Raw genomic sequence first — 20661 nt, 5'->3', positions numbered from 1 at the left:
TTTATGCAAAACTATGGGGCCTCTCTAGGCACAGAGGTGGGCAGAGCCATGTGGAGGTGGCTGAGATGGTCAGACAACTTTGCCCCAGTAAAAATGCATCTTTGTGGCAGCGGGACAATGGCTGCTGTTTAAAAATAATCACATCTCTTGCCTCATTTTTTGGATAACAGCAACCCCCACTTCCAAGCCTCAAGGATAGGGCAGGCCTTTGGGACAGGGAAGGTGGCATCTATTGGACACTGCTTGTGACATCAGCCAAATTCTCCCCCTGCCTCCACAAATACATGTACAAGCTGTTCACCTTCATATGATCTGTCCCAGGCAACAGACACAACCCTACAGTTCCAGTTCCAGCTATCAACTCATTCCTCTTTATGGAGCCACCTCTTACTAATTCCGCCAACCCAACTTTCCCCTCCTTTTACTCCAAAGACAGAGACTTTGTGGCTCTCCAGTCACAAGTTCCAGGACTCCCTACTGCTATCATGGGCGTACCCAGGGCGCCGTCATGGAGGGGTGCTGCCAGCCTGCCCGCTACCCGCCGCATGGCCAGGACCCTGGCGGAGTGCGCAGCCGTGGCCGAGAGCGGCGCTGCCGGCGGGGCTGGTGGGCAGAGGTGGAGCGCGAGTTCGGCGTTCCCACCCACCGTGCTGCGCCCTCCCTCCAGCTCCCCGTCGCGCTCTCCGGCAAGGCCAAGCGCGGCGGGGACCAGAGAGCGTGACGGGAAGCTGGAGGGCAGGAACGGCGAACTCGCGCTCTGCTGGGCTGTACTCCGCCTCCCGCCTCTGCGAATACAGGCCAGGGCCTCTCCCTACCCCTTGCGCACTTGTTTCCTGGATCGCTCCAGCCCCGGAGCACCTGACGGCCGGGCGACCCTGATGCGATGCAGCAGCGATGGCCGGGACGGGGTGGAGGTGGCAACGGCAGTGCGGTCGGAGATCTCCCTCTCCCCCTCTGGAGCACCGGCGCTCCGCGAGGCGGGCTGCCCCAGGCCTTGGGGCCCTTGGAGCTCCGACCGGCCAATGGCTGGGCGCCTTTGTCTTCGGTCTGCCGCGATCGTGGGGGGGGGGGAACGGTTTTCCGGCCGATTCTCCAGAGTCCCCCAGCACCTGTGCGGCGGCGGCCTGGGGCAGCCCTGGGCCCCTTGCCCATACCAGTGCCTGGCATACTGTTTGAATGGGCAACTCAAGGAGGGAAGGAAGGAGGGAGGAGTGGGCATCTGGGCCACCTGGGCTTGGGCTGTCTAACTGTCGAAGTGCATAGCTGCCAAGTTTTCCCTTTTCTCACGAGGAAGCCTATTCAGCATAAGGGAATTTCCCTTAAAAAAAGGGATAACTTGGCAGCTATGCGAAGTGTGAGCGGAGTCAGTTTCACCTGGGCTCCGTAGCCCCGCCCACAATCCCACTTTGTGGCCCCTCCCCTCCCGTGCCTTGGCCCTGGCCCTTGCCCCCCCCCCAGTTTTGATCCTGGGTATGCCCCTGACTGCTATCATGCCTGACCATTGGCCATTACTGCCCCTGCCTTTATTCAGGCCTATGGGGACTGGACTTACCCAGCTTTGCCACCAGCCTCCATGTGGTTGGCCAGAGTGACATCATTGGACCAGACATCGAACTGCCACTTGCGTAGCCCCAGCACTCCACAATGTACACGCCCACTGTGGATCCCAACACGCATGTTCACATTCACTCCCGTCACCTCACGCACCAGCCTGAAAAGCATGAGGAAAGGAAGTGTCAAAGCACCCCTCTCCCTCTTTATACACCCATTAATTCATTTGCATGAAGAAATGCAGCCTGTGTCATGCTTACAGTACTATCAACAAAGTGTCATACTGATGCAGGGTACAAGAAAAGAGGTCACTGCCCTTAAGGGTGACGACTGATGTTAAAATGGGGAACGAAACTTCCTGCAAGCAAGTTGCCAGGGTGGGGAATGGAGGTATGAGAACAAAATAATCTAAGATCAATAGACAAGTTTCACTATACAATATACGGAATATGGAACCTCAAATACCTGTAGATTAATTTGCCACCATATCCATACCTGAAGCACATCTTTAGACCCTTTTTTAGTGGTTTTGTTGGTCAAGTTAAGATTTACCTGTGAAAGAAGACTTCATATGCTTCTTTTTATTTTCTGTGTTTTTGTTCAGATTAGTTTTTGTGTGTGTGGGGGGGGGGGGGTAATGTGTCTACACATACATATAGCAACTACTTGGGACTGGAGTGAGTCCTCACAGAAGTGGGACGCCATTATAAGCCGCTGGGTTGTATTCAATGGTGCCATTCTGCTTGTGCAACAGACTTCCTGTTCCAGAGGGTCGAGGGACCAAAAAGTATCTTGCGGCTTTGACCCCAGCTGCCGCTTTTGGATGGTGCAGTGTGGGGTACAGAATACATCCACACATGACTTCAGATGCAAGGACAAAGCTGGTGGCATTGCTGGCTTTTATCATGTACCTCTTCACCTTGCAGATGCTTCTGGCTTACAAAAAATGGGCCTATAGATAAAGCATTTTGATCCTCCGGAAGGGGCTCCAGTTTCACAGCTGTCCATCGATAACCCCATGAGATTCTCCTTTCTCATTTCCTCCAGAGACACTGCATAAGCGCAGGGCTTGGCACAGAGAACTGACACCCTGAGAGGACTTTGGCTTTTAGGGGGGCTGGGGGTGTTGCAAAAAGGAAGTTTCTAGATCATATGACTGTAAAGATAATCCTGACATTACATAGGCAATGCCTGGTGAAGTATGAAGATTCTGAGGCTGAGGAGGAGGGGTGTTGAGGAATGGTCAGGAAGCAAAGGCAGGGCAAGGCAAGGCACCTCCCTCCCTGCTTAGCAACACTAAGAACATTATGGGAGAACAACAGAAGTTTCCCCAACATGTATGATTTATTCAGTTCCACAATTTTGCATTTCTAGGAACTGAGATTAGATATTTCTGCTTCATAGCCCTGGTGATGCTATCTCAAATAAGCTATTATCAAGCCAGCATCCAACTGAATGCTGCAAGTGTGAGAGAGAGAGATACTAAGTTTTTTAAACCATTCAGTGATCTGTATAAATGGAGAAGCAACGAATTTGGCTCTCTGTATTGTGACCTGCGGTAAAGAAGGATGTTGCCACCTGTATGTTGTGCGTCAAGCATATGCGCAAACTGCCACAGTCATGGCTGCTGTATCTCACACGCACGCTGTGACGCTGATTCAGATATCCTGATAAAACGGCTGATCATGATGGGAGCAAACGGCATCTGTGAGGGTCACACAATCTCCATTCCTCCTCCAGAGTGACCATGAGGAGGTGACTGGAAGATGATTATTATTATTAACAAGCTTGACATTCCATCCAAAAGTTATTAGCAAGCTTGACATTCCATCCAAACTTGACAATTAATTTTAACCAGAGTTTATTTGAAATAAGCCAACTCTAAACCATGGTTTATGAAGTGGGCTTACTTCATGGGTTATGAAGTGGCCACATGACCCGGAAAAATATCTGTGGAAGCGGACAAACACTGGCTCCCTTGGCCTTTAAAGCGAGATGAGCGCCGCAACCCCAGAGTCTTTCGCAACTGGACTTAATTGTCAAGGGTCCCTTTACCTTTAGCTGATGAAAGCTTATGCCATAACAAATGTATTAGTCTTTAAAAATTGCCCCAAAGACTGCTTTCCCCTCTCACACTCACGAAATAGCCTCGATCATGTCAACGCCCATCTCCACGCAGCAATGGGCATGGTCCGCCCGTGGTTCTGGAAGTCCAGAGACACAGTAGTAGCAGTCCCCCAGGATCTTGATGCGGAGGCAATGATTCTCCTGCCCAAGGGAGTAGGAGGAAGTCAGTAATACCACCACCGCAAACTCCAACATGCCCCTTCCAAGGATATCTCACCTCAGTTCAATACCTCTGCCCCTGCTCCACAAAAAGACCCCCCAGTAGCCAAAACCTGTACTTCTATAGGGGAAGTAAACTTGGGGTGTGCCTTAAAGGGACTTGCTTTGTTCACAAACATAGGGAAGGAGGTGGTACCAGAGCTGCACATTTACGGGGATTTCTTAAAACGGCAACTGTGTTTGCTACACCTGTAATAAGCATAAAGCTCAAGGAGGTGTGTATGCTTAAAACATGCAGACATTTGCAGGAACCCCGACTGGGCCATATTCCTCCAATGAGCACAGGCAGATCATCATTCCCACACAGGTCAGCTCTTCCACTGGTCGATCCTGCTAGACACACTTACCGCAGCCAGCTTGTCGAAACGGGCAAAAAGCTCGTTCAGTGTCATGACCAGTTCCTGAGCTGTGCACTGGGACGCCAGGCTAGTGAAACCCTCAATGTCAGCAAACAGAATGCTGTTGGGGTGAGAAGAGACAGGACATGAGCATAGGAACCTTCAAGCAGCTAACAGCCTGGGGGTCTCTTTCTTACTTGGCTTAATGAGCCCACCCAGAACCCAGCCAACATTTTCTCGCCTCGCACACTGAGCGACCTACCCGCTCACATCTTGTCGAAAAGCAAGTGCTCTGCAGTTTAAGTTTTTCATGTTTACAGTAGAATGGCCTTTGTTTCACTGACGTCCTTGCCACTCCTAGGCCTTGTCACTCACAGGCATGGGTGCATGCATGCAAACACACACCCCATATCCCAATAGCTTGGTACCTGACATTGTCATGTTTCTGGATGTAGATCTTGTGGAACATCATGTCCTCCTTCTTGGTGTTGATGTCCTCCTTCATCTCCATGGCAACATGCTGGGGCAGCACTGATAGCAAGAGCCGCTCCTGCCCCAGAGAGAAAGCCCCCAAAATACTCCCCTCAGAGCAAGAATGTTGACACAACGCACCAAAGTTAAAGGCACCAGTTTCAACCTTGTTACAGATAATCCTCGCTTCATCCTTCTCTTCCAACTTTAACATTCCTTCTGTCCCAATTCACAATCCCCCCAACATTATCAAAATTCTAGCACTCTCTCGTCCCCAAGCAGCCTAATGCCAGCCAAACAAGATCAGGAACTGAATGGCAAAGCTGGCCCTTTAACTGGCAGCCCTGCCCACCACAACTCCCGCTCAAGGCTGCAGCCCAATCCTGGCCCCACAATGGCTCCTCACCTGCTGACGGTTTTCACGTTGCAGGTGTAGCCGTGCCTGAATGTAGCCTCGGGTCTCTTGGAAGGCCTGGCGCTGCGACACCTCAGCCGGGTAGTGGGTGCAGATGCCAATGATGTTGGTACACAGGAAGATCAAAATGTTGGCTCCAAGCTGCAAGCAAGAGAGGTTTCCCAATTGAAACACATACTGGAGCAGGGAAAGAAGTTACCTGCTTCAAGCAGTTTTCTTTCCCAGCAAGCTTTCACCAGGAAACCTAGACCTACTGAAAAGCCCATTCATCTTCAACTCCAGTTCCTGACGTTTGTGAGGTGCCGTTACGCTCTGCTCCCTTCCCTAAAGAACGGATTCGGAGCTTTGTGCAAGCCAAGGAGACCCTCTTGGCCCATAATGGAGTCTCATCCTCCATTGCTGCCAGGATACAAAAGGGGTCCCAATGTTGTGCCTTCGGGAGACAGAGGGTGGGAAGTGAAACAAGCAAAACACAGTTCCCTAAGGTTTAAGGCAGGGCTAGGGAACCGAATCTGACCACTGGGCCAAACTCTTACACCCCTCACAGGCAGTGCTTGGGCAGCACTTTGAAAGGAGCTTTTGGATATTAGACCATTGGCTGATTGTCAGTTCCTAGAAGCCCATTTGAGAGCACCATCTTGTCCAGCGCTTTGCAGGCACTGTTGATCGGCTGACCAGCAATACCTGCTAATCCCCTTTCGGCAGGGTCAGGTGTTCACCTGCCTCACACCTGACAGGTGGCTGCTGCTGGGGGGGGTAAGATAGGCACCAGCAACACCCCCTTGGCCTTTCCCCTCTGTTGCAGGAGAGCTGTGGGTGCTGCAGAGCCTGTCCTGCCTAAGCTGAGCCTGCTCTTCTGTTGCCATAATCAAAGGAAGATTAATCTAGTAGGCAGCTTGGTTTCTGTTATGTGCAACAGGGAGGCAGAGTCTTGTCTTTTGCCTCAGGCAATGACACATCTTGGACCTGACCTGCCTCCAGGACTCACCTGCTGCTGAGAGAATATGGTGCCGTGATATGGGTGAGCTGCAGGCCTGGAGGTTGCCAGCTGAAATCTCACTTCAGCTCTTTAACTTGATATCAATTAATTGATTAATTAATTAATGTTTTCTGGGTACTGCACAAATATTAAGAAAACACCCTAGCCTCTCCCCACCAGCTTACAGTCCAGCTGACATGACGGAGAAAGAGGTTGGGAGGGAATGGGCAAACAAGCAGACAGAGGCACAGATTTATTCAGAAAAGTCGAGGGCATGGCCCAGGGGCACATGAGGCAGCCGCCATGTTGAAGCCAAGCAGGCCTGGGCAGCACCTGGATGGGAGTGTGTTTTATGTTTTGCTTCAAACTTCCCAGAGAGGCTGGATCAATGATGATGATCTCCACAGGCCACCCCCAGCTCCTCCAGTTAACAGATCTCTAGTTGGTCTTGGAATGATGGGGAAGGCCTAAGATTAGGCGACAGGGCTGGGAAGCAGCTTTCTTTCCCAGCAAGCTTTCAACTTGAAATCTGTGTGCAATTGCTGCCATACCGAGTAGGTGGATGTCTGGCTAGAAAAAGAAATTGTCAGACCTGGTCTACGGCCGACGTCTATTCTCAGGGCAACAACCCCAATTAGAGACATTTCAACTGATTCATCAACTGAAACTCTTATTTGATTAAGCTGTTAATTAAGTTTGTGTGATCAATTATGTCTGCATGCACATTTGCAAACTGTTATGTATTAGTGTATATAGTTTTCCCTCAGGTCCTTGGCAGTTGTTTTAGGAGGGAACTTTAGGAGGGAACTTTGAATTATGTTTGATACATTGTTTGAGCCAGTCTCTATAAAAGCAGGCCAGCTCGGCAATGCAGTTCAGTTCTGTTCCAGCTTCCAAATAAAGGGCTGCTTTGGAGAGATTGCTGTGTCGTCTGCTATGCTTACCCACAACTTAACACAAACAGTGGCATTTAGGGGAAAACAATGTTTCTGAAGCAAGATGCATTTTTTGGTAGATAACAAAGCAAGTGCTATTTTAGAAGAGGCATTTCCTTGAGTGTGCACACATGGTTATGTGGACGGGAGAGACGACTCCTCCTCTTTTACAAACATAACACAGAAAGCTGCCTTATAATAACAGGAAGGACTACTTCTCCATTGCCTACTCAGAGTAGCAGCATTTTTCCATGAAAAATAGAGATGCCAAAGATTAAACCTGAATCCTTTTGCATGCAAAGCCTGTGGACACTCCATCTATTGCACTTCCTACCTGCATTTTTTGGTAAGAAGCTGCATTAATATACAACATGAAATACAACTTTAAAGTCTGCTGCCTTGTTAAATCTGTGGCACTTTTGCGCGCAAGCACGCACATGCACACGCGCGCACACACACACGTAGCTGCACCTGCTGTCCCTTAGTCACTCTGGACTTTTTTTGTAGCTCATGCTCTCTCTCCATGCAATGTTTGGCACAGTGACGGGTACTCAGTATCCTTGTAAGCTTCCTGGGCAGCTTGGGTGAATTCGTTCTGACTTTAATGCAGTCAATAGGTGACACCAATATGTAATCTGCCCTAAGCCATTGAGATAGCATGGGGGGAGTCTAAATAATATCTATGTAAACAATGCACAAGCTAAGGCTTCTTCCCTGGTCACCCAATAGTGCTATGATAACTGGAAACAGGATTTAACACATCTGCTTGGGGGTCAGCTGTGGGAGGAGGAGGCGGCAGGTGAAACCTCCACTCTATAAATGCTGGAACGCTCACAGGTAAAGGTGTGCTTATTACTGCAGGGCACTGATGGTAGGTTCTAGGGATGCTGCCAGCATGATGAGAGTCTTGGAGCACAAACATCAACAGCGGGATCTTTCCCACAATGCCACTACGGTCTGATGGTTCTGATCTCATCTCACCAAGGTCATCCAATCCTCAAGGACTGCCTCTCCCCATATGAAGTGACCCGGACCCTGCAATCATCATCTGTGCCTCCTCCATGAGAGGTCTGGAGGGCAGCAACACGAGAACAGGCCTTTTCTGCTGTGGCTCCTCACCTGTGAAATGCTCTCCCCAGGGAGGCTTGCCTGGCACCTTGGCTGCCTTGTTGTTGGTTTTTCCCCTGTATTTTTGTTGGAAGCCACCCAGAGTGGCTGAGGCAACCCAGCCAGATGTGTGGGGTATAAGAAATGTATTAGCATTATTGTTAATCTTTAGGCACCGGCAAAGCATTCCTCCCAGGCTTTTGGCTAATAAATAATCTATGGGCTTTTAAACTGTGAAGGGGGAGCATTGAATTTTTGTGTTTTTATATTGTAAACTTTGGTTTCTGATCTTTGTATGAAGGGTGGTATGGACATGTAATAATAATAAATAATAATAATAATAATAATAAATCCTGACCAGAATTTTGAAAGGTAGGAGAAATGAATGCCCACTAGGATGTCACCAAGTTGTGGCAGACAGTGACTGGGCCACTTTTAGACACCTCCAGACCGCAGGCTCCAAGCTAACTCCCCAATTGCTGCTGCCAGCACTGGATAATTCAGGGTTAACTCTAATTTAGTTTACGAGTTGAAGATACAGCAATAATTCCAAGCATCATAGGGGAGCTGTTTGTTTGTGTTAAAAAAGAGAGAAAAAAATCCACAGCAACCCAAAGCTTTAAAGTAGCTATTTCTTTCTTCCTGAACAGAAAAGGCTGATGTGAGCAGCTGTATCCTTGATCCTTTTTTGGAAAGGAGCACTGGAAGGCTGAACCGATGAGGAAGGGGAACCAAATGGAGGCGTGGATGAAACCCAAGCAGGCAGTGAGGCTACACTAACAGCAGAAGCAGCTGCAAACTGACCACCAATTTGCCTCTCCGTCGCCAGTGGCAGCGACCATCAATTGGATAACTTTGCAGATGCATATTCTTCTAGTTAATCCCAGAAGAGAAACGCGGAAAATTGGGCTAACCAAGGCTAACAGACAGTGTAAGAACAGGAGAGATCTGGGGAGCGGGGGGGGGGGGGGAGAACAACCAGTGAACTTGCGGATTTGAGTGTTTTTAAGACCCGTTTCTAAAACCATGTCAATAAAGGGGCACAGATATGAATCATGGAGGGAGCCTGCAAGCTGCCAGATCATTCTTCTATGTAGGCCACCCTCTTGTGGCCTCTTTCCTTTCCTCCCATTTTCTCCCTCTCCACACACAAACATTACACATTTAGAATTATGCCTCATTGCCACTGTAGGATTCAGCACCACAATTTTAATGATCCGTGTTTAAGAGGTATGTTACGTAGTAGTTCAAAAACCTAATTGCAGTGCAATTATGTAAGTTTTAGACACATTGAATTTGACGGATTTCAAAAGGATAAAAATACAAAAGAAATGGGTAAATTATGCTGCTCCTTCCTAGGGCCAAAGAAATAGAAGCACAAAAAGAGGTGATGGAACTGACTATTAACATTATGGTTAGCTGAACTTCTGCATTTACCAGCTGAATAAATGTGGACATTTAAATTACACATTTGCCTTCATCTCTGCAGCAAACAGAGCATCAGGGAAGTAAACTCAAGGCTTGCAATGTAAAGTAAGCATATAAAAACAGCTTTATCCAGCCAGATGTTTTAAGACTGCAGCTCCCACAAGCCCCAACCAGCATGACCAATAGCAAAGAATGATGGTAGTCTACAACACCTGGAAGGTAACAAGTTGGGGAAGGCCAATAAAAAAGGTCACCATAAATCTGGATGCTACCCAGCACTGACTCTGGAGCGCAAATGATACAGTGATGGCAGCAGGTAGGTAGAGATGCTTAGGACTAATGTGTAGATATGGTTCTCTGTGGAGTGCAGACCATAATCAGCACATCACTCTCTAAGGTACAAAATAGGTAAGACTTTGTCTTTCATGGCACTGATTTATAATAGGCAACTGCAGGACAGCAGGGAACTCTTTATCATACAAATTGTTCTAATTCACTTCCAAATGCCTGATTTCCTAATTCATTCAGAGAAAAGGGGCAACCAAAATTATAATATTACATAATTGATAATTTATATTATATAATTGATAATTGATAATTTATATTATATAATTGATAATTTATTAATTATACCCCGCCCATCTGGCTGGGTTTCCCCAGCCACTCTGGGTGGCTTTCAACTGAATATTAAAAACAATACATCAAACATTAAAAACTTCCCTAAACAGGGAAACATTATCAAGAGCTGAAGCAACTCCTATATGAGAAAAGGGAACAGCATGCCAGACTTGTTAGTTTAGGGGATTAAAAAAAAGGCAAGTGAGGCCAGGGAAGGGCAAGGAGAGACCACCAGACAGGTATATAAAATTATGCAGGTGGGGAGAAAGAGGACAGGGGTTTCTCTCTCATTGTCCTTGAGCCACGAGGTCATCCAATGGCTTTTGGGAGATTCAGGATAGACAAGGCAGAAACCTTCTTCACCCAGCGATATTTAAGCTGTGGAAACTGCTGTCATGGCTGTGGCCACCACCTTGGATAGCTTTAAAAGGGGGTTAGATAAACTCATGATGGAAAAAGGGGCTACTAGTCATGTAGCAACAAGAGGGAGGATACTGAGGAGTTCAAGTGGGCAGCTTAATACTGCCCCAAAATATTCAACCATCCCACCACAAAGAACGTTCCTGTGTTCAGTGGAGGATCCTGTGGACGTGCCATCAGATTCTGTGCTGGGAAAAGATGTTCAGTGCTCGTTCTGGCCAAACAAGATCCCCAGGCATTGCTCTGTCACCACCAAGCAATGAAAAGCGGGCAAGAACCAAACAGGTACGAAGTTTTCACACACAAGGCTTTAGCGCCAAAAGCCAAGTTTACTGTGTTATTTGGGGAACTCAGGAAAAGAAATACCCCAATCCCTTCCCAAAACTGGGCCAATCCCACAGCATGGGGAGGAGCCACAGGCAGGCTCCTCCTATACTACCCTACCAGCTTAGGAAGGGGCCACAGATTCATGGTTCCCACGCAGCTCGACAGGAGAAGTCTGCTGCCGGCCGCTTGTCTGCTCCCCCAAGAAAAGCCTGAAGCAATTACCATATGAGTCCCCGGCTTGGCAGCCTTTTTGTTTCACACCCAAGGCCTTTGCTCAATGAGTGTATGGTTGAGAAAGGAAGTGTGCCTTTCCTCACAGCTTCCAAGGCTTTTCTTTGTCCCCAAGGGACTAATCAATCCCAGGCCTCCTCCGCCCTCACTCCCTGCTTCCCCCCGTACCTGCTTCCAAAGGAAGGAGTCCACCCTGTTCTGGTGCCAGGAGATTACCAGGTGCAGCACAGAGAGCAAGACTCCACCCAGGACTGCCACCCGCATGCGGACGGGCAGGAGGGTGTAGATGATGTAGATGAAGAAGACACTCCACCAGACGCCCTCAGAGGCACTGCGTGGCGAGACCAGGAGAGTGCCCAGAGCCTGCACCCCGCACAGCGCCCCAATGACCAGGTAGCTCACGGCCCACATGCAGTCCTGGTGGAAGCCAGTCCGGTTGCAGAGGACCATGAGCGAGAGGAACAGGGCGGCCGCCACGGCCAGGGCAGCAGCATAGGGCACACGGGGGGCGCCAGGCACGCAGTGGAACAGCAGCATGATGCCACAAGCCAGCACCAAGACTCCCATGAGCACCGTCAACGAACTCTGGTTCATCTGGAAGAAGTAGCGCTGGTAGAGCCGCTCCAGCTTGGCCGAACGGAAGCGCTTGGAGCGGAACACTTGCAGCAGGCGCCGGCTGCAGTCGCTGGCCGAGAGCCCCTTGACCTCTCCACCCCCGTCCTCGAAGCCCAGGTCCACAGCTTTGAGTCCCAGGTCCCCAGTGCCAGGCGGTGGTGGCGGCAGCGGCTTCTTGCCATAGTGGTCCTCCTGCCACGAACAGTTCAGGCCCAGTCCCCCGCTGCCTCCACGCTCCAGCTCCGGGTCCTGCAGGCAACTCATGTAGCGTGGGCCACAGAGTGCTGGGCGGTGGCGCTTGGGCCCATTGCGCTCCCCCCAAGCAGTCTTTCGCTCGTCCACTTTGGGCACCAGGATGCCGCTAAACCAGGACATACTGTGGGGGAGGGGGAAAGGGCATTAGAAATAAGAACAGGCAGAGCAAGGGAGAAAGTCAACTGGGCTTGCCTCTCTGAGAGGACCAACCCCAAGTCCTTCCCCAAACAGCCCAGTAAGAGGAGCAGTTCCTGCCATGGGTCCCTACAACCTAGAAGGAGGTGCTTTCTTTCCATGCATGACAAAAGCAAGGGCAAGGGAAGAATGAAATCCTGATCGTTAGCAGACCCCAGGCAAGGAGGGCTCCACCTGGGCAAAGCTATTCCCCTCTCTGGGGGGGGGGGGGGCTGGGGCACAGAGGCAAAGCGCACAGGGCACTGGGACACCTCCAGTTTAGGTAACAAGGATGGTGGGGAGATTCAATACCTGGAAGGTCGCTGGGAACTGGACACGAGGAGGCGACATGGATCCCTGTAGGGAAGGCAAAGAAGCAGCAGTCTCTTATTTCCTCTTCAGCGTTGAGCGGCAACCTGTTCAAAGAAAAGAAAGCAGTCAAGCTTGCCGTACATCCTCGATGCTCTTCGAAGGCAGAAGCCCTCATTCCATCCCATTCTCCTGCTCTCTGGAACTTGAGACTGGATATTTCTCTACTTGCCAATCTGTGGTTACCTCCACACATTCTCTTTCTACCTCAAGTTCTATTACAGACACTTCCCCTGAGATGCAACTAGATTCCCACCAGGGTATGACACTCCCTCCCCCTGCGCATACTTTATGCTGAGTGACAGAGGATATCTATCCCTTTCCCCCCTTCCAGCAAGGATGACAGTATGAGTGTGATGCTCTAACTAACAGCACACAAACACAATACATAACTGCTTTGTTTGAGTCAAAAGGTCAGCTCAAACAAGTCGCTTTGTAACCTCAGGTTGCGTGGCGCTGACACAGGGAGTCTTGCAGGAACTTGGCCACTGAACCATCTGCTGCTGATACTGGGAATCAAATACTGGTATGTGCATGTTGTTTCCCCCCAGACCTGCACAAAAAGCAGCTAACAGAGTCTCTGGGGTGGCTTGCTTCAATTTAGCATCCCTGGTGCAGCAAAGTGGAGGACAGGCAGCAACAGTTGTCTTTCCAAAAGAACAGTGATCAATATGCTAATCTCTCTTTCCTTCTTTAAAGGCAGCCCTGTTCAGGGAAGTTTTTAATGTGTGACATTTTAATGTATTTTAATTTTTTGTTGGAAGACGCCCAGAGTGGCTGGGAAAACCCAGCCAGATGGGCAGGGTACAAATAATAAATTATTATTATTATTATTATTAATAATAATAAAGCCAGTTCCTAACATTCCATCCCACTTGAGAAGGACTAAGGGGGGGGACCCGAAAGGATGGTGTTATGTGGATGAGGAGGGGTTTGTTGCAGAAGGGAAAACTTGCTTGATTCTTAATCCCCAAGATCAAAGAAGGGAGCAAGGAATGGGATTAGCCCCACCCCAAGAGTGTAGTTGCACACTTTCCCTACCGTAGAGGGCGGCTGTCAGTAATTCCTCCAGAGAGAAAGTGAAAGTGATGCACCTGGAGAACTAGTGGCTGCCTGAAGCCTGTGCGTTGCTCTCACCAACATAGATCCCATGGGGAGGGGGTACTATACACAGGCCCCCTCTCTATACACATCCTGCCCACTGTGACAATAAGGGGACAGAGGGGTTGTTAGCATTTATCAAGGCCTTACAGAATGCTGTTGGAGGGCGTCGGGCGGAGCTAGGCCAGCCTCCCTATTTAACTGGCAGGTTGAGAAGGCATGTGGCATGTGGGTGGCAAGGCGACTGTGCCCTGCCCCCCCCCTCTCGCCAGAAGTGGGAAGAGTCTTTAGCAAGTGTCAGCCTGGCAGCAAAACCTGGTTCCTAACATTTCATCACACTCTTAAGAGTGACCAAGAAACAGAAGCAAAGGTGGAGTTATGCAGATGAAGGGACGGAATTATTCAGAGACATCTCAAGGCAACGCCACACTCCTTGGCTGTCGCTAGAGGCAAAGGGAGAGGACACAGAGAACGTTCACACGCACAGCAACCTACCGACCTCCACCAAAGCCCTTGCAAAACACAAGTCCTTTTCCCACACTGCCCATCAAAACGGTATCTCTGCGCAGCGAATACACACACACACACACAAATACACACACAAGCATAAACATACAAAAGTTTAAAATGTACAGTGAACACAGCCTACAATATGCGGCCTTCCTTACAAAGTCCAGAAAACTCCAGAAGTTCAGATCAGACCCCACTCGTCTCCAACACCTGATCCACGCATCAAAGATCCAGAACACAAGGTGAAAGGAACTATATGGGGACAGCTCAGTCCAAACTCAGTTTACTTGTCCACTAATTCCAGCTTGCCATTCTGCTGCTCCTCTTCTCCAAACGGTGTGGAGTTTTGCCTAGGGTGCAACAGGATAGATTTCGGAGGCCAGGGAAAGTTTGGGGCAGGAGGGGCAGCGGTGCTAGTTTCTGGCAGTTGGGTCCTTCCTCTCGCTTAGCTCGCCCATTCACTGCAAAACCAAAGTGGAATAGTTTTCCCCTTTCAAACTCTATTTGTCTTGAGTGCCAGCCAAACCAGGGCCTGTTTTAGCTCCAACCCCTTCGGAGAGCAATTCCAGTGCCCTCCCACAAGGTTCTTATCTGCATCCATCCAGGGAGATGGCGTCAACGTCATGACATCATTGCCCTTTACTGTAGGAACACACAGGCAGGCTTCAGAAGCTGGACCCCCTCTTCCCCTCCCCTCCAATCCCCACCCAACACACACACACACCAGGAATGGCCTCACACACACCAGCAGCACTGTGACGCAGCCTCCTGGGCTGTGGGAAGCAGCAGCCAACAGCACATGAGGACAGCTTTGTGGCAAACGGAGGAGGTCAAGGGGTGCAGGACATAACCCATCCAGGGAGAAGCTCAAGCATGCGGGGAGGGGGAAGGACTTTGGCTTAATAGCAAGGTTTATTACAGCTCAGCGCCCCCAGCATGGATTTTTTTTCCTTTCAGCTATGTATCCTAGGAAGAACACATGCCCCCTAGCATAGTCACTTTTACCCTACTCCCTGCAGCCCCACACCCTCACTCAAGAGCCTGTTCCCTATAGCACAGCACCCTCTGCGTTGCACCAGGTTATAGGTCAACATCCTTTCTCTTTCCATCCCCTCCCCCGGGTTCTCTTAAGGGGCTTGGGAGAGGTGGTTCCAAAGTTCAGTGGGAGAAGAGCCCAGGGCCCCACAGAGACTCTCTGCCCAGAGACCCCCTTCCCTCTGCCTGCTTTAAAGGGGAGACACGGCAAAAGAATAAGTCAGTCCACAGATCACAATACAGAGGCTTTAGGGGAAACCCACCTGCTCCTCCTCCAGGTATGTAACCTGACCAGGCTGAGAAGAAGCAAAGCTGCCCAGGCCAGCCCACATTCGGGAGCCAACCAATCCCTGCAGAGGGATCCCAGAAAACCAATCCTGGGGGAAGCAGAAAGGGGGGGGGAAATCCTACCACGTTCAGCCCTTGCGAACACAAGGAAGGTGAAATCTTTCAACTCTGGGAGTTGCATTATCATTAGCCTTTTCTCCTGCGCTCCCCGAGCACCCCATTTCCTCCCTATCGAATTCAATAACCAACGTTCCCAAGGGCCCCGCATCGGCCCGCCGCTGTGCGCACCTGTCCCCCCGCCCCTTCCCCCCGCACGGCCCGACCCCGCGCCGTCTTGCATTCCCCGCAGTCGCCGCGGATCTTGGGGCCCAAAGAGCGCCCCCAGCAGGCGCGCTTTGACCCAAACGCGTCCCCTCTCCTCCCGTCCTCTAAGTCGCCGTGGGGACGGCCTAACTGCTCCCACCCCTTTCTGCTCGTGGCCCGGCCATCCCTCTCGGGACCACCTCCCCAGCCAGCTAGCTACTCCCCGCCGCGCCCCCGGCAGGCCCGGCCTTTCTGGACGCGGCGGTTCCCAGAGCCAGCCTCCAAGTGCCCCGCCGCCGCCGCCGCCGCCCAGCTCCATGCGTTCCCCCCTCGGAGAGATCTTCCTTGCTCCCTGCGCTCTCCGGCTTGCCCCCGTTCACCACCACCTCCGCCACTACCACTCACCTCCGGGTGCTGGGCCGCCTCTGGGCACGGCAGGGCCCTCCTCTCCGGGTAGGGCGGGGGAGTGTAGCAAGCAGCGATCTCTGGCAAGCAGATCCTTCGGCAGCCCCTTGCTATATGTTTACACCATGCGCCCCCCTCTCCGTTTTCGCCTCCTCTCCATGCCTGCCTGCCTGCCTGCCTCTCCTGCCCGCTCTGGGCCCGTCCCCTCCTCCCCGCGTTGTCCAGAGTAAACGCCCTCTAGCCCGGATCCACAAGGCTCGCCCCGCTCCGTGCGCTCCTGACCGGGATCGCCAAGCAGGAGGCCTTAAAGGCACAAGGTCCCTTTTATCGCCTTCCCGTCGCCTGTTGCGCGGGGTGCGGGGGAAGCAGAGATGCAGAGGGAGAGAGGAGCTGGGATTGCAGGCAGTGGGGGCGCCTGGCAACGAGAGGCGGCGGAGGCTGCCCAAAGCATGGGCACCTGCTGCTGCAAGCAGGCAGAGCAAGGAGGCGGGGGGGAGAGAGAGCAGCAGCAGCTGGGCCCAGTGGTGCAACCCGCTCCCCACTCTGCGGTAGATGGATTCGCTCGGCTCACACGCGTGCCCGCCCGCCCGCCCGCCCGCCGGGAGATACACGCAACACCTACCGCCCGTGGGTGGCGACAGTCCCCGGTGTCTGAGGCTCTCTCCTCTTCGTACGCACATTCCCCCCGCCCCAGCATTAAAAAATCTCCCAATCCCAGGACACTAGCGGATCCCAAACTATTGTCGCCTAGAGAGGGAATCCCTTAATGCCCTTTGGATTTTGCTCAGGATTCGGAACCACCTGTTGTTGCCATCTCTTAAACCAGGACAATCCCCCTCTCCTCTGTTTTTTGCTTATATAAGGCTGAAAGTCTGTGCGGACTTACCTGGGGAGCCAACTCCGCTGAAAACAACGGCACTTACTTCTGAGTAGGCATGCCTCTGCCAGCCGTATAAGCGTCCACCCGTTTGGATGCCCACGGCTTCAGTCATCAGATACACTCCAGCCATCAACAAGTGGCTTGCATGCCAGCCTGTTTGCCCAACTTGGAGGCCGCTCCGCTCCGCTCCAGATCCCAGGCAATCTCTTAGGGCTGCTTTGAGTCTCTCTCTCCATAGCTGCCAAGTTATCCCTTTTTTAAAGGGATTTTCCCTTATGCTGAATAGGCTTCCTCGCGAGAAAAGGGAAAACTTGGCAGCTATGCTCTCTCTCTCTCTCCACCGCCCGCCCCCCACCGCCCCCAAGCTTGATAGCAGCATACAAGCAGAGGAAGGGAAATGGTTAGTTAGCAGCTTGCCCTTGGCATGGGGACATGTACCAGGCAGAGGACAAGCCCTAAATCTTTCTGTTCGTGCCACTCCCTTAGTTTGTGCCAGCGAAGGAGAAAGAGGAAGGCAGGCCTCCCCGTGGCACACTTCTCCAAAGAGGTAAGCTTAATTGTTCATTAACCGTGAGTCCCACGGGGCCAGGGAAAGTGGCCGCAGTGGCAAGGATGGCATTTTGCTAAGGGCACAGGGGAGCAGTTCTTCCAGGGCACCTGCACCCGTGGCCCTGTGCTGCTGGGTGTGTGCAAAACCTCCACTCCCTCCCTGCTTTGTAGATTGGCTTGGCTATGGAATAATGCCACCAAATCTCCTTAACAGAGTGACTTATTAAAGCGCTGTTTGGGGAGTGATTATCCCCCGGGCTTCCCCTGGGCCTTCTTGGTTGGCTTCTCCCCAGGCAAGGAAGCGGGGAAGGAAGGGGGTGTGAAAGGCATTAATTGATTCCGAAGCCTTTCTCCTGAATGTTCCATTGCATCATAGTTGATGGCAGGGGGATTAGGACTGGGTGTCATGTGATGGCCTTAACCCTTCCCAGACTGTAACTGGACAGACACAGAGTGAAACAAAGAGCCTGAAAATATATCAGAAACTCGTCACATCAACATATCTTTGGTGCCTCTTTTCTTTTCTTTGGCTGTGTACACATCATGCATTTAAAGCACATTGTTTCCCTATGTCTCCTAGGAACTAGCTTACCCCTCACAGAGCTACAATTCAGAGCACCCTTAGCAAACTACAGTTCCCATGATTCTTTGTGTGAAGTCATGCACTCTCAACTTGTATGTACACAGCCATTGTCTTTGTCATCTCAATTCTTCCTGGCGGAGGTCTAACATGGCTACTCTAAATTAGGGTTACCTACCAGATGTCCCCAGTTCCTGGGGACAGTCCCCAGATTTGCAAATCTGTCCCCAGACAAATTCCGTCCCCGGAATGTCCCTGAATTTGCAAATCTGTCCCTGGGAAATGTGGCAGTGGCAGTCTCAGCAGCCCAGAGCCAGCTTGGTAGCGCTGTTGGCTCTGGCTGGCTTCAGGAGTTGCTCACTGCTGTGGCGCCCACCATTTTCCCTCTCCGGAAGTTCCCATATGATGTGTCTTGTGCTGCCACTGCCAAAGGGGAACCGGGGATGTCCAGCGGTACAGATCTCCTTCCCCCTTCCCCCTTTGTTTTGACTGATCGGGGGAGGCTCAGGAGTCGTGGGCAGGTGGCCATTGCCTAGTTGTTGGTTTTTTTAAAAAAAAAACCATGCACATTTATGTTTCACAGGGTGCGAAAGAAGGGCTTTGCATCTTGCCTGGCAGAGAAACCATGCGCATTGCGCCCCTCCTGGGCAATGGCCACCCGCCTACGACTCCCGAGCCTCCCCCAATCTGTCAAAACAAAGGGGAAAGGGGGCAGGAGATCAGGGAAGGCCTGGGAGTCACAGGCAGGCAGCAAGCCGTTGCCCAGTTTTAAAAAAACTCTGTGCATTTATGTTTCACAGGGTGCAGAAGAAGGGCTTTGCACCTTTATACAATATGCATGTGTGCTTGGGCCCAGGGTCTTTTGCCTCACCATCCCCACTACTGACTCCCTGTTGCTACTCAGCTTCCAAAAAAAAAAGTGTCCCCAGATTCATTGAAAAAAATCTGGTAACCATACTCTAAATATATGGATGCATTTTAACTCCTTTTCAAATAACCGAGTATGGAAGAAAATTCACTGGATTGTGAATATGATGTGGTGTTTTCTTTGCACGTTCCCTTTTGACCTGGCTGGTGGCAGTTATTTGGAGTCAAGCTTTCTAACTCCTGCCCCAATGAGTGTCACAGGAGAGTGTTTTCAAGCAGGGTTTTATGAAACGCTTAAGGTTCATGAGTGTCTGCTTACACAGGTTCTGCAAACATTATGATTGTCCCACTTCAAGGACATCACTTTCCTGTGCTGGCCAGTCACCTCCCTATTCTAAAAGTGGGATTATTCCTGAGTAACACATGTCCCAGTATAATCTCATGATGGTGCTTAAATGTTCAAAACCAGTCTTTATTTGAATTTTGAAATGGTTAAACAGCACGTGCTTCCAGACAGGTTTTTGTTTTCTTTTGTTTTTTGTCATGAACAGGTAATTCAGATCTGATTTTTGTGCGTACGTGATTGGCATGCAACCATCTACACACTCCATTTTTAGTTATAGATTTTCCATAGCTATCCAGCTGTTTCCCATCTTGATGAAATGTTTCCATGCTATAGTTTTTGGTTCCTCCTCTCAACTGCCCACCCCCACCCCAATGCCACCTTATCCTGTTCTGGGCATGTGCACAGGTATTTCTGTACCTGTCCACAGACACCTTTTAAAAAATCACAGGTAGAGGAGCACTTCAGCTAATAGCTGCTCTTGTGGGATGCATAGCTATCAACCCTCCCTTTTTTGCGGGAAACTCCATTATTCCAAGCCACAGTTGTCAACTTTCCCTTTTTTTGCTGGAAATTCCCTTATTCCAGCGTTGTTTCCCGCTGCTATCCTGGATTGTTAGATAAACCTGTCCCCGAGACAGGTGAGGCTGCTGATCCCTTATTTTCAAATCCGAAAGTGGACAGCTATGGTGGGGTGGGAGGGTTTGCATCAGGGAACGGATATGGGGAAAAGGGTTAAACCTCTCCAGGTTGGTTCCTTGATCCAAAGCTCTCTCTTCTCTCTCATGTGTACACACACAAAGAGCAGCTGTTTTTTCAAAAGAGAAAGAGATTTTGGAGGTGCACTCCTGCTCCTGGCTCTCCACCATCATGTGTAGTTTGGGTACGTTTCCCTGGTCCAGGGAGAAGAGTGCTGGGGTCAGTCGCCAGCAGTTGCACTATGCCTCTGTATAATAGTAGCTGGTAATCCCAAGAGTGCTGTTTCACTCTTGTGCTGCTTGTGGGTTTCCCACAGGCATCTGAGAGACAGCAGATCCAATGGTTAATGTATAGAGATTTTCTGACAGAGCAAGACAATGAGCTAAAGATGAAACCATATGAAGAACTTAAAGAACATCTACAGGGGTGGTGGGAATACCAACAAATATACAGTGTGTTCACAAAGGATAGGAAATCAAAAGGATTTGAGCATTCTAAGACAATATTAGAAAAAACAGTATT

General features: G+C 50.5%; 1 protein-coding gene across 6 annotated transcripts in view; it reads right to left on the bottom strand.

Moving 5' to 3' along the window:
- Positions 1 to 17246, bottom strand: part of ADCY6 (adenylate cyclase 6) — a 48356-nt gene extending 31110 nt beyond the window's left edge. For 2 of the 6 annotated variants that reach the window (XM_060272143.2, XM_035101118.3), the window contains exons 1-8: positions 16222 to 16760; positions 12523 to 12626; positions 11335 to 12157; positions 5113 to 5262; positions 4664 to 4785; positions 4245 to 4356; positions 3692 to 3819; positions 1553 to 1711 (exon numbers count right to left, since the gene is read on the bottom strand). In XM_060272143.2, the coding sequence (XP_060128126.1) occupies positions 1553 to 1711; positions 3692 to 3819; positions 4245 to 4356; positions 4664 to 4785; positions 5113 to 5262; positions 11335 to 12156 (1493 nt within the window). In that variant the 5' untranslated portion in view covers position 12157; positions 12523 to 12626; positions 16222 to 16760. Of the gene's footprint in view, positions 1 to 1552; positions 1712 to 3691; positions 3820 to 4244; positions 4357 to 4663; positions 4786 to 5112; positions 5263 to 11334; positions 12158 to 12522; positions 12627 to 14348; positions 14652 to 15488; positions 15531 to 16221; positions 16761 to 17107 lie in introns of those variants that run through there. The other 4 variants (XM_060272144.2, XM_060272147.2, XM_060272145.2 and 1 more) reach the window with 4 other exon arrangements.
- Positions 17247 to 20661: the final 3415 nt, after the last annotated feature.

Source organism: Zootoca vivipara, chromosome 2 (genome assembly GCF_965207765.1).
Source record: "Zootoca vivipara chromosome 2, rZooViv2.hap1.1, whole genome shotgun sequence".
Classification (NCBI taxonomy): domain Eukaryota; kingdom Metazoa; phylum Chordata; class Lepidosauria; order Squamata; family Lacertidae; genus Zootoca; species Zootoca vivipara.
Note: the sequence above shows the minus strand (reverse complement) of the source record. Positions and strands in the feature narration are given on the sequence as shown.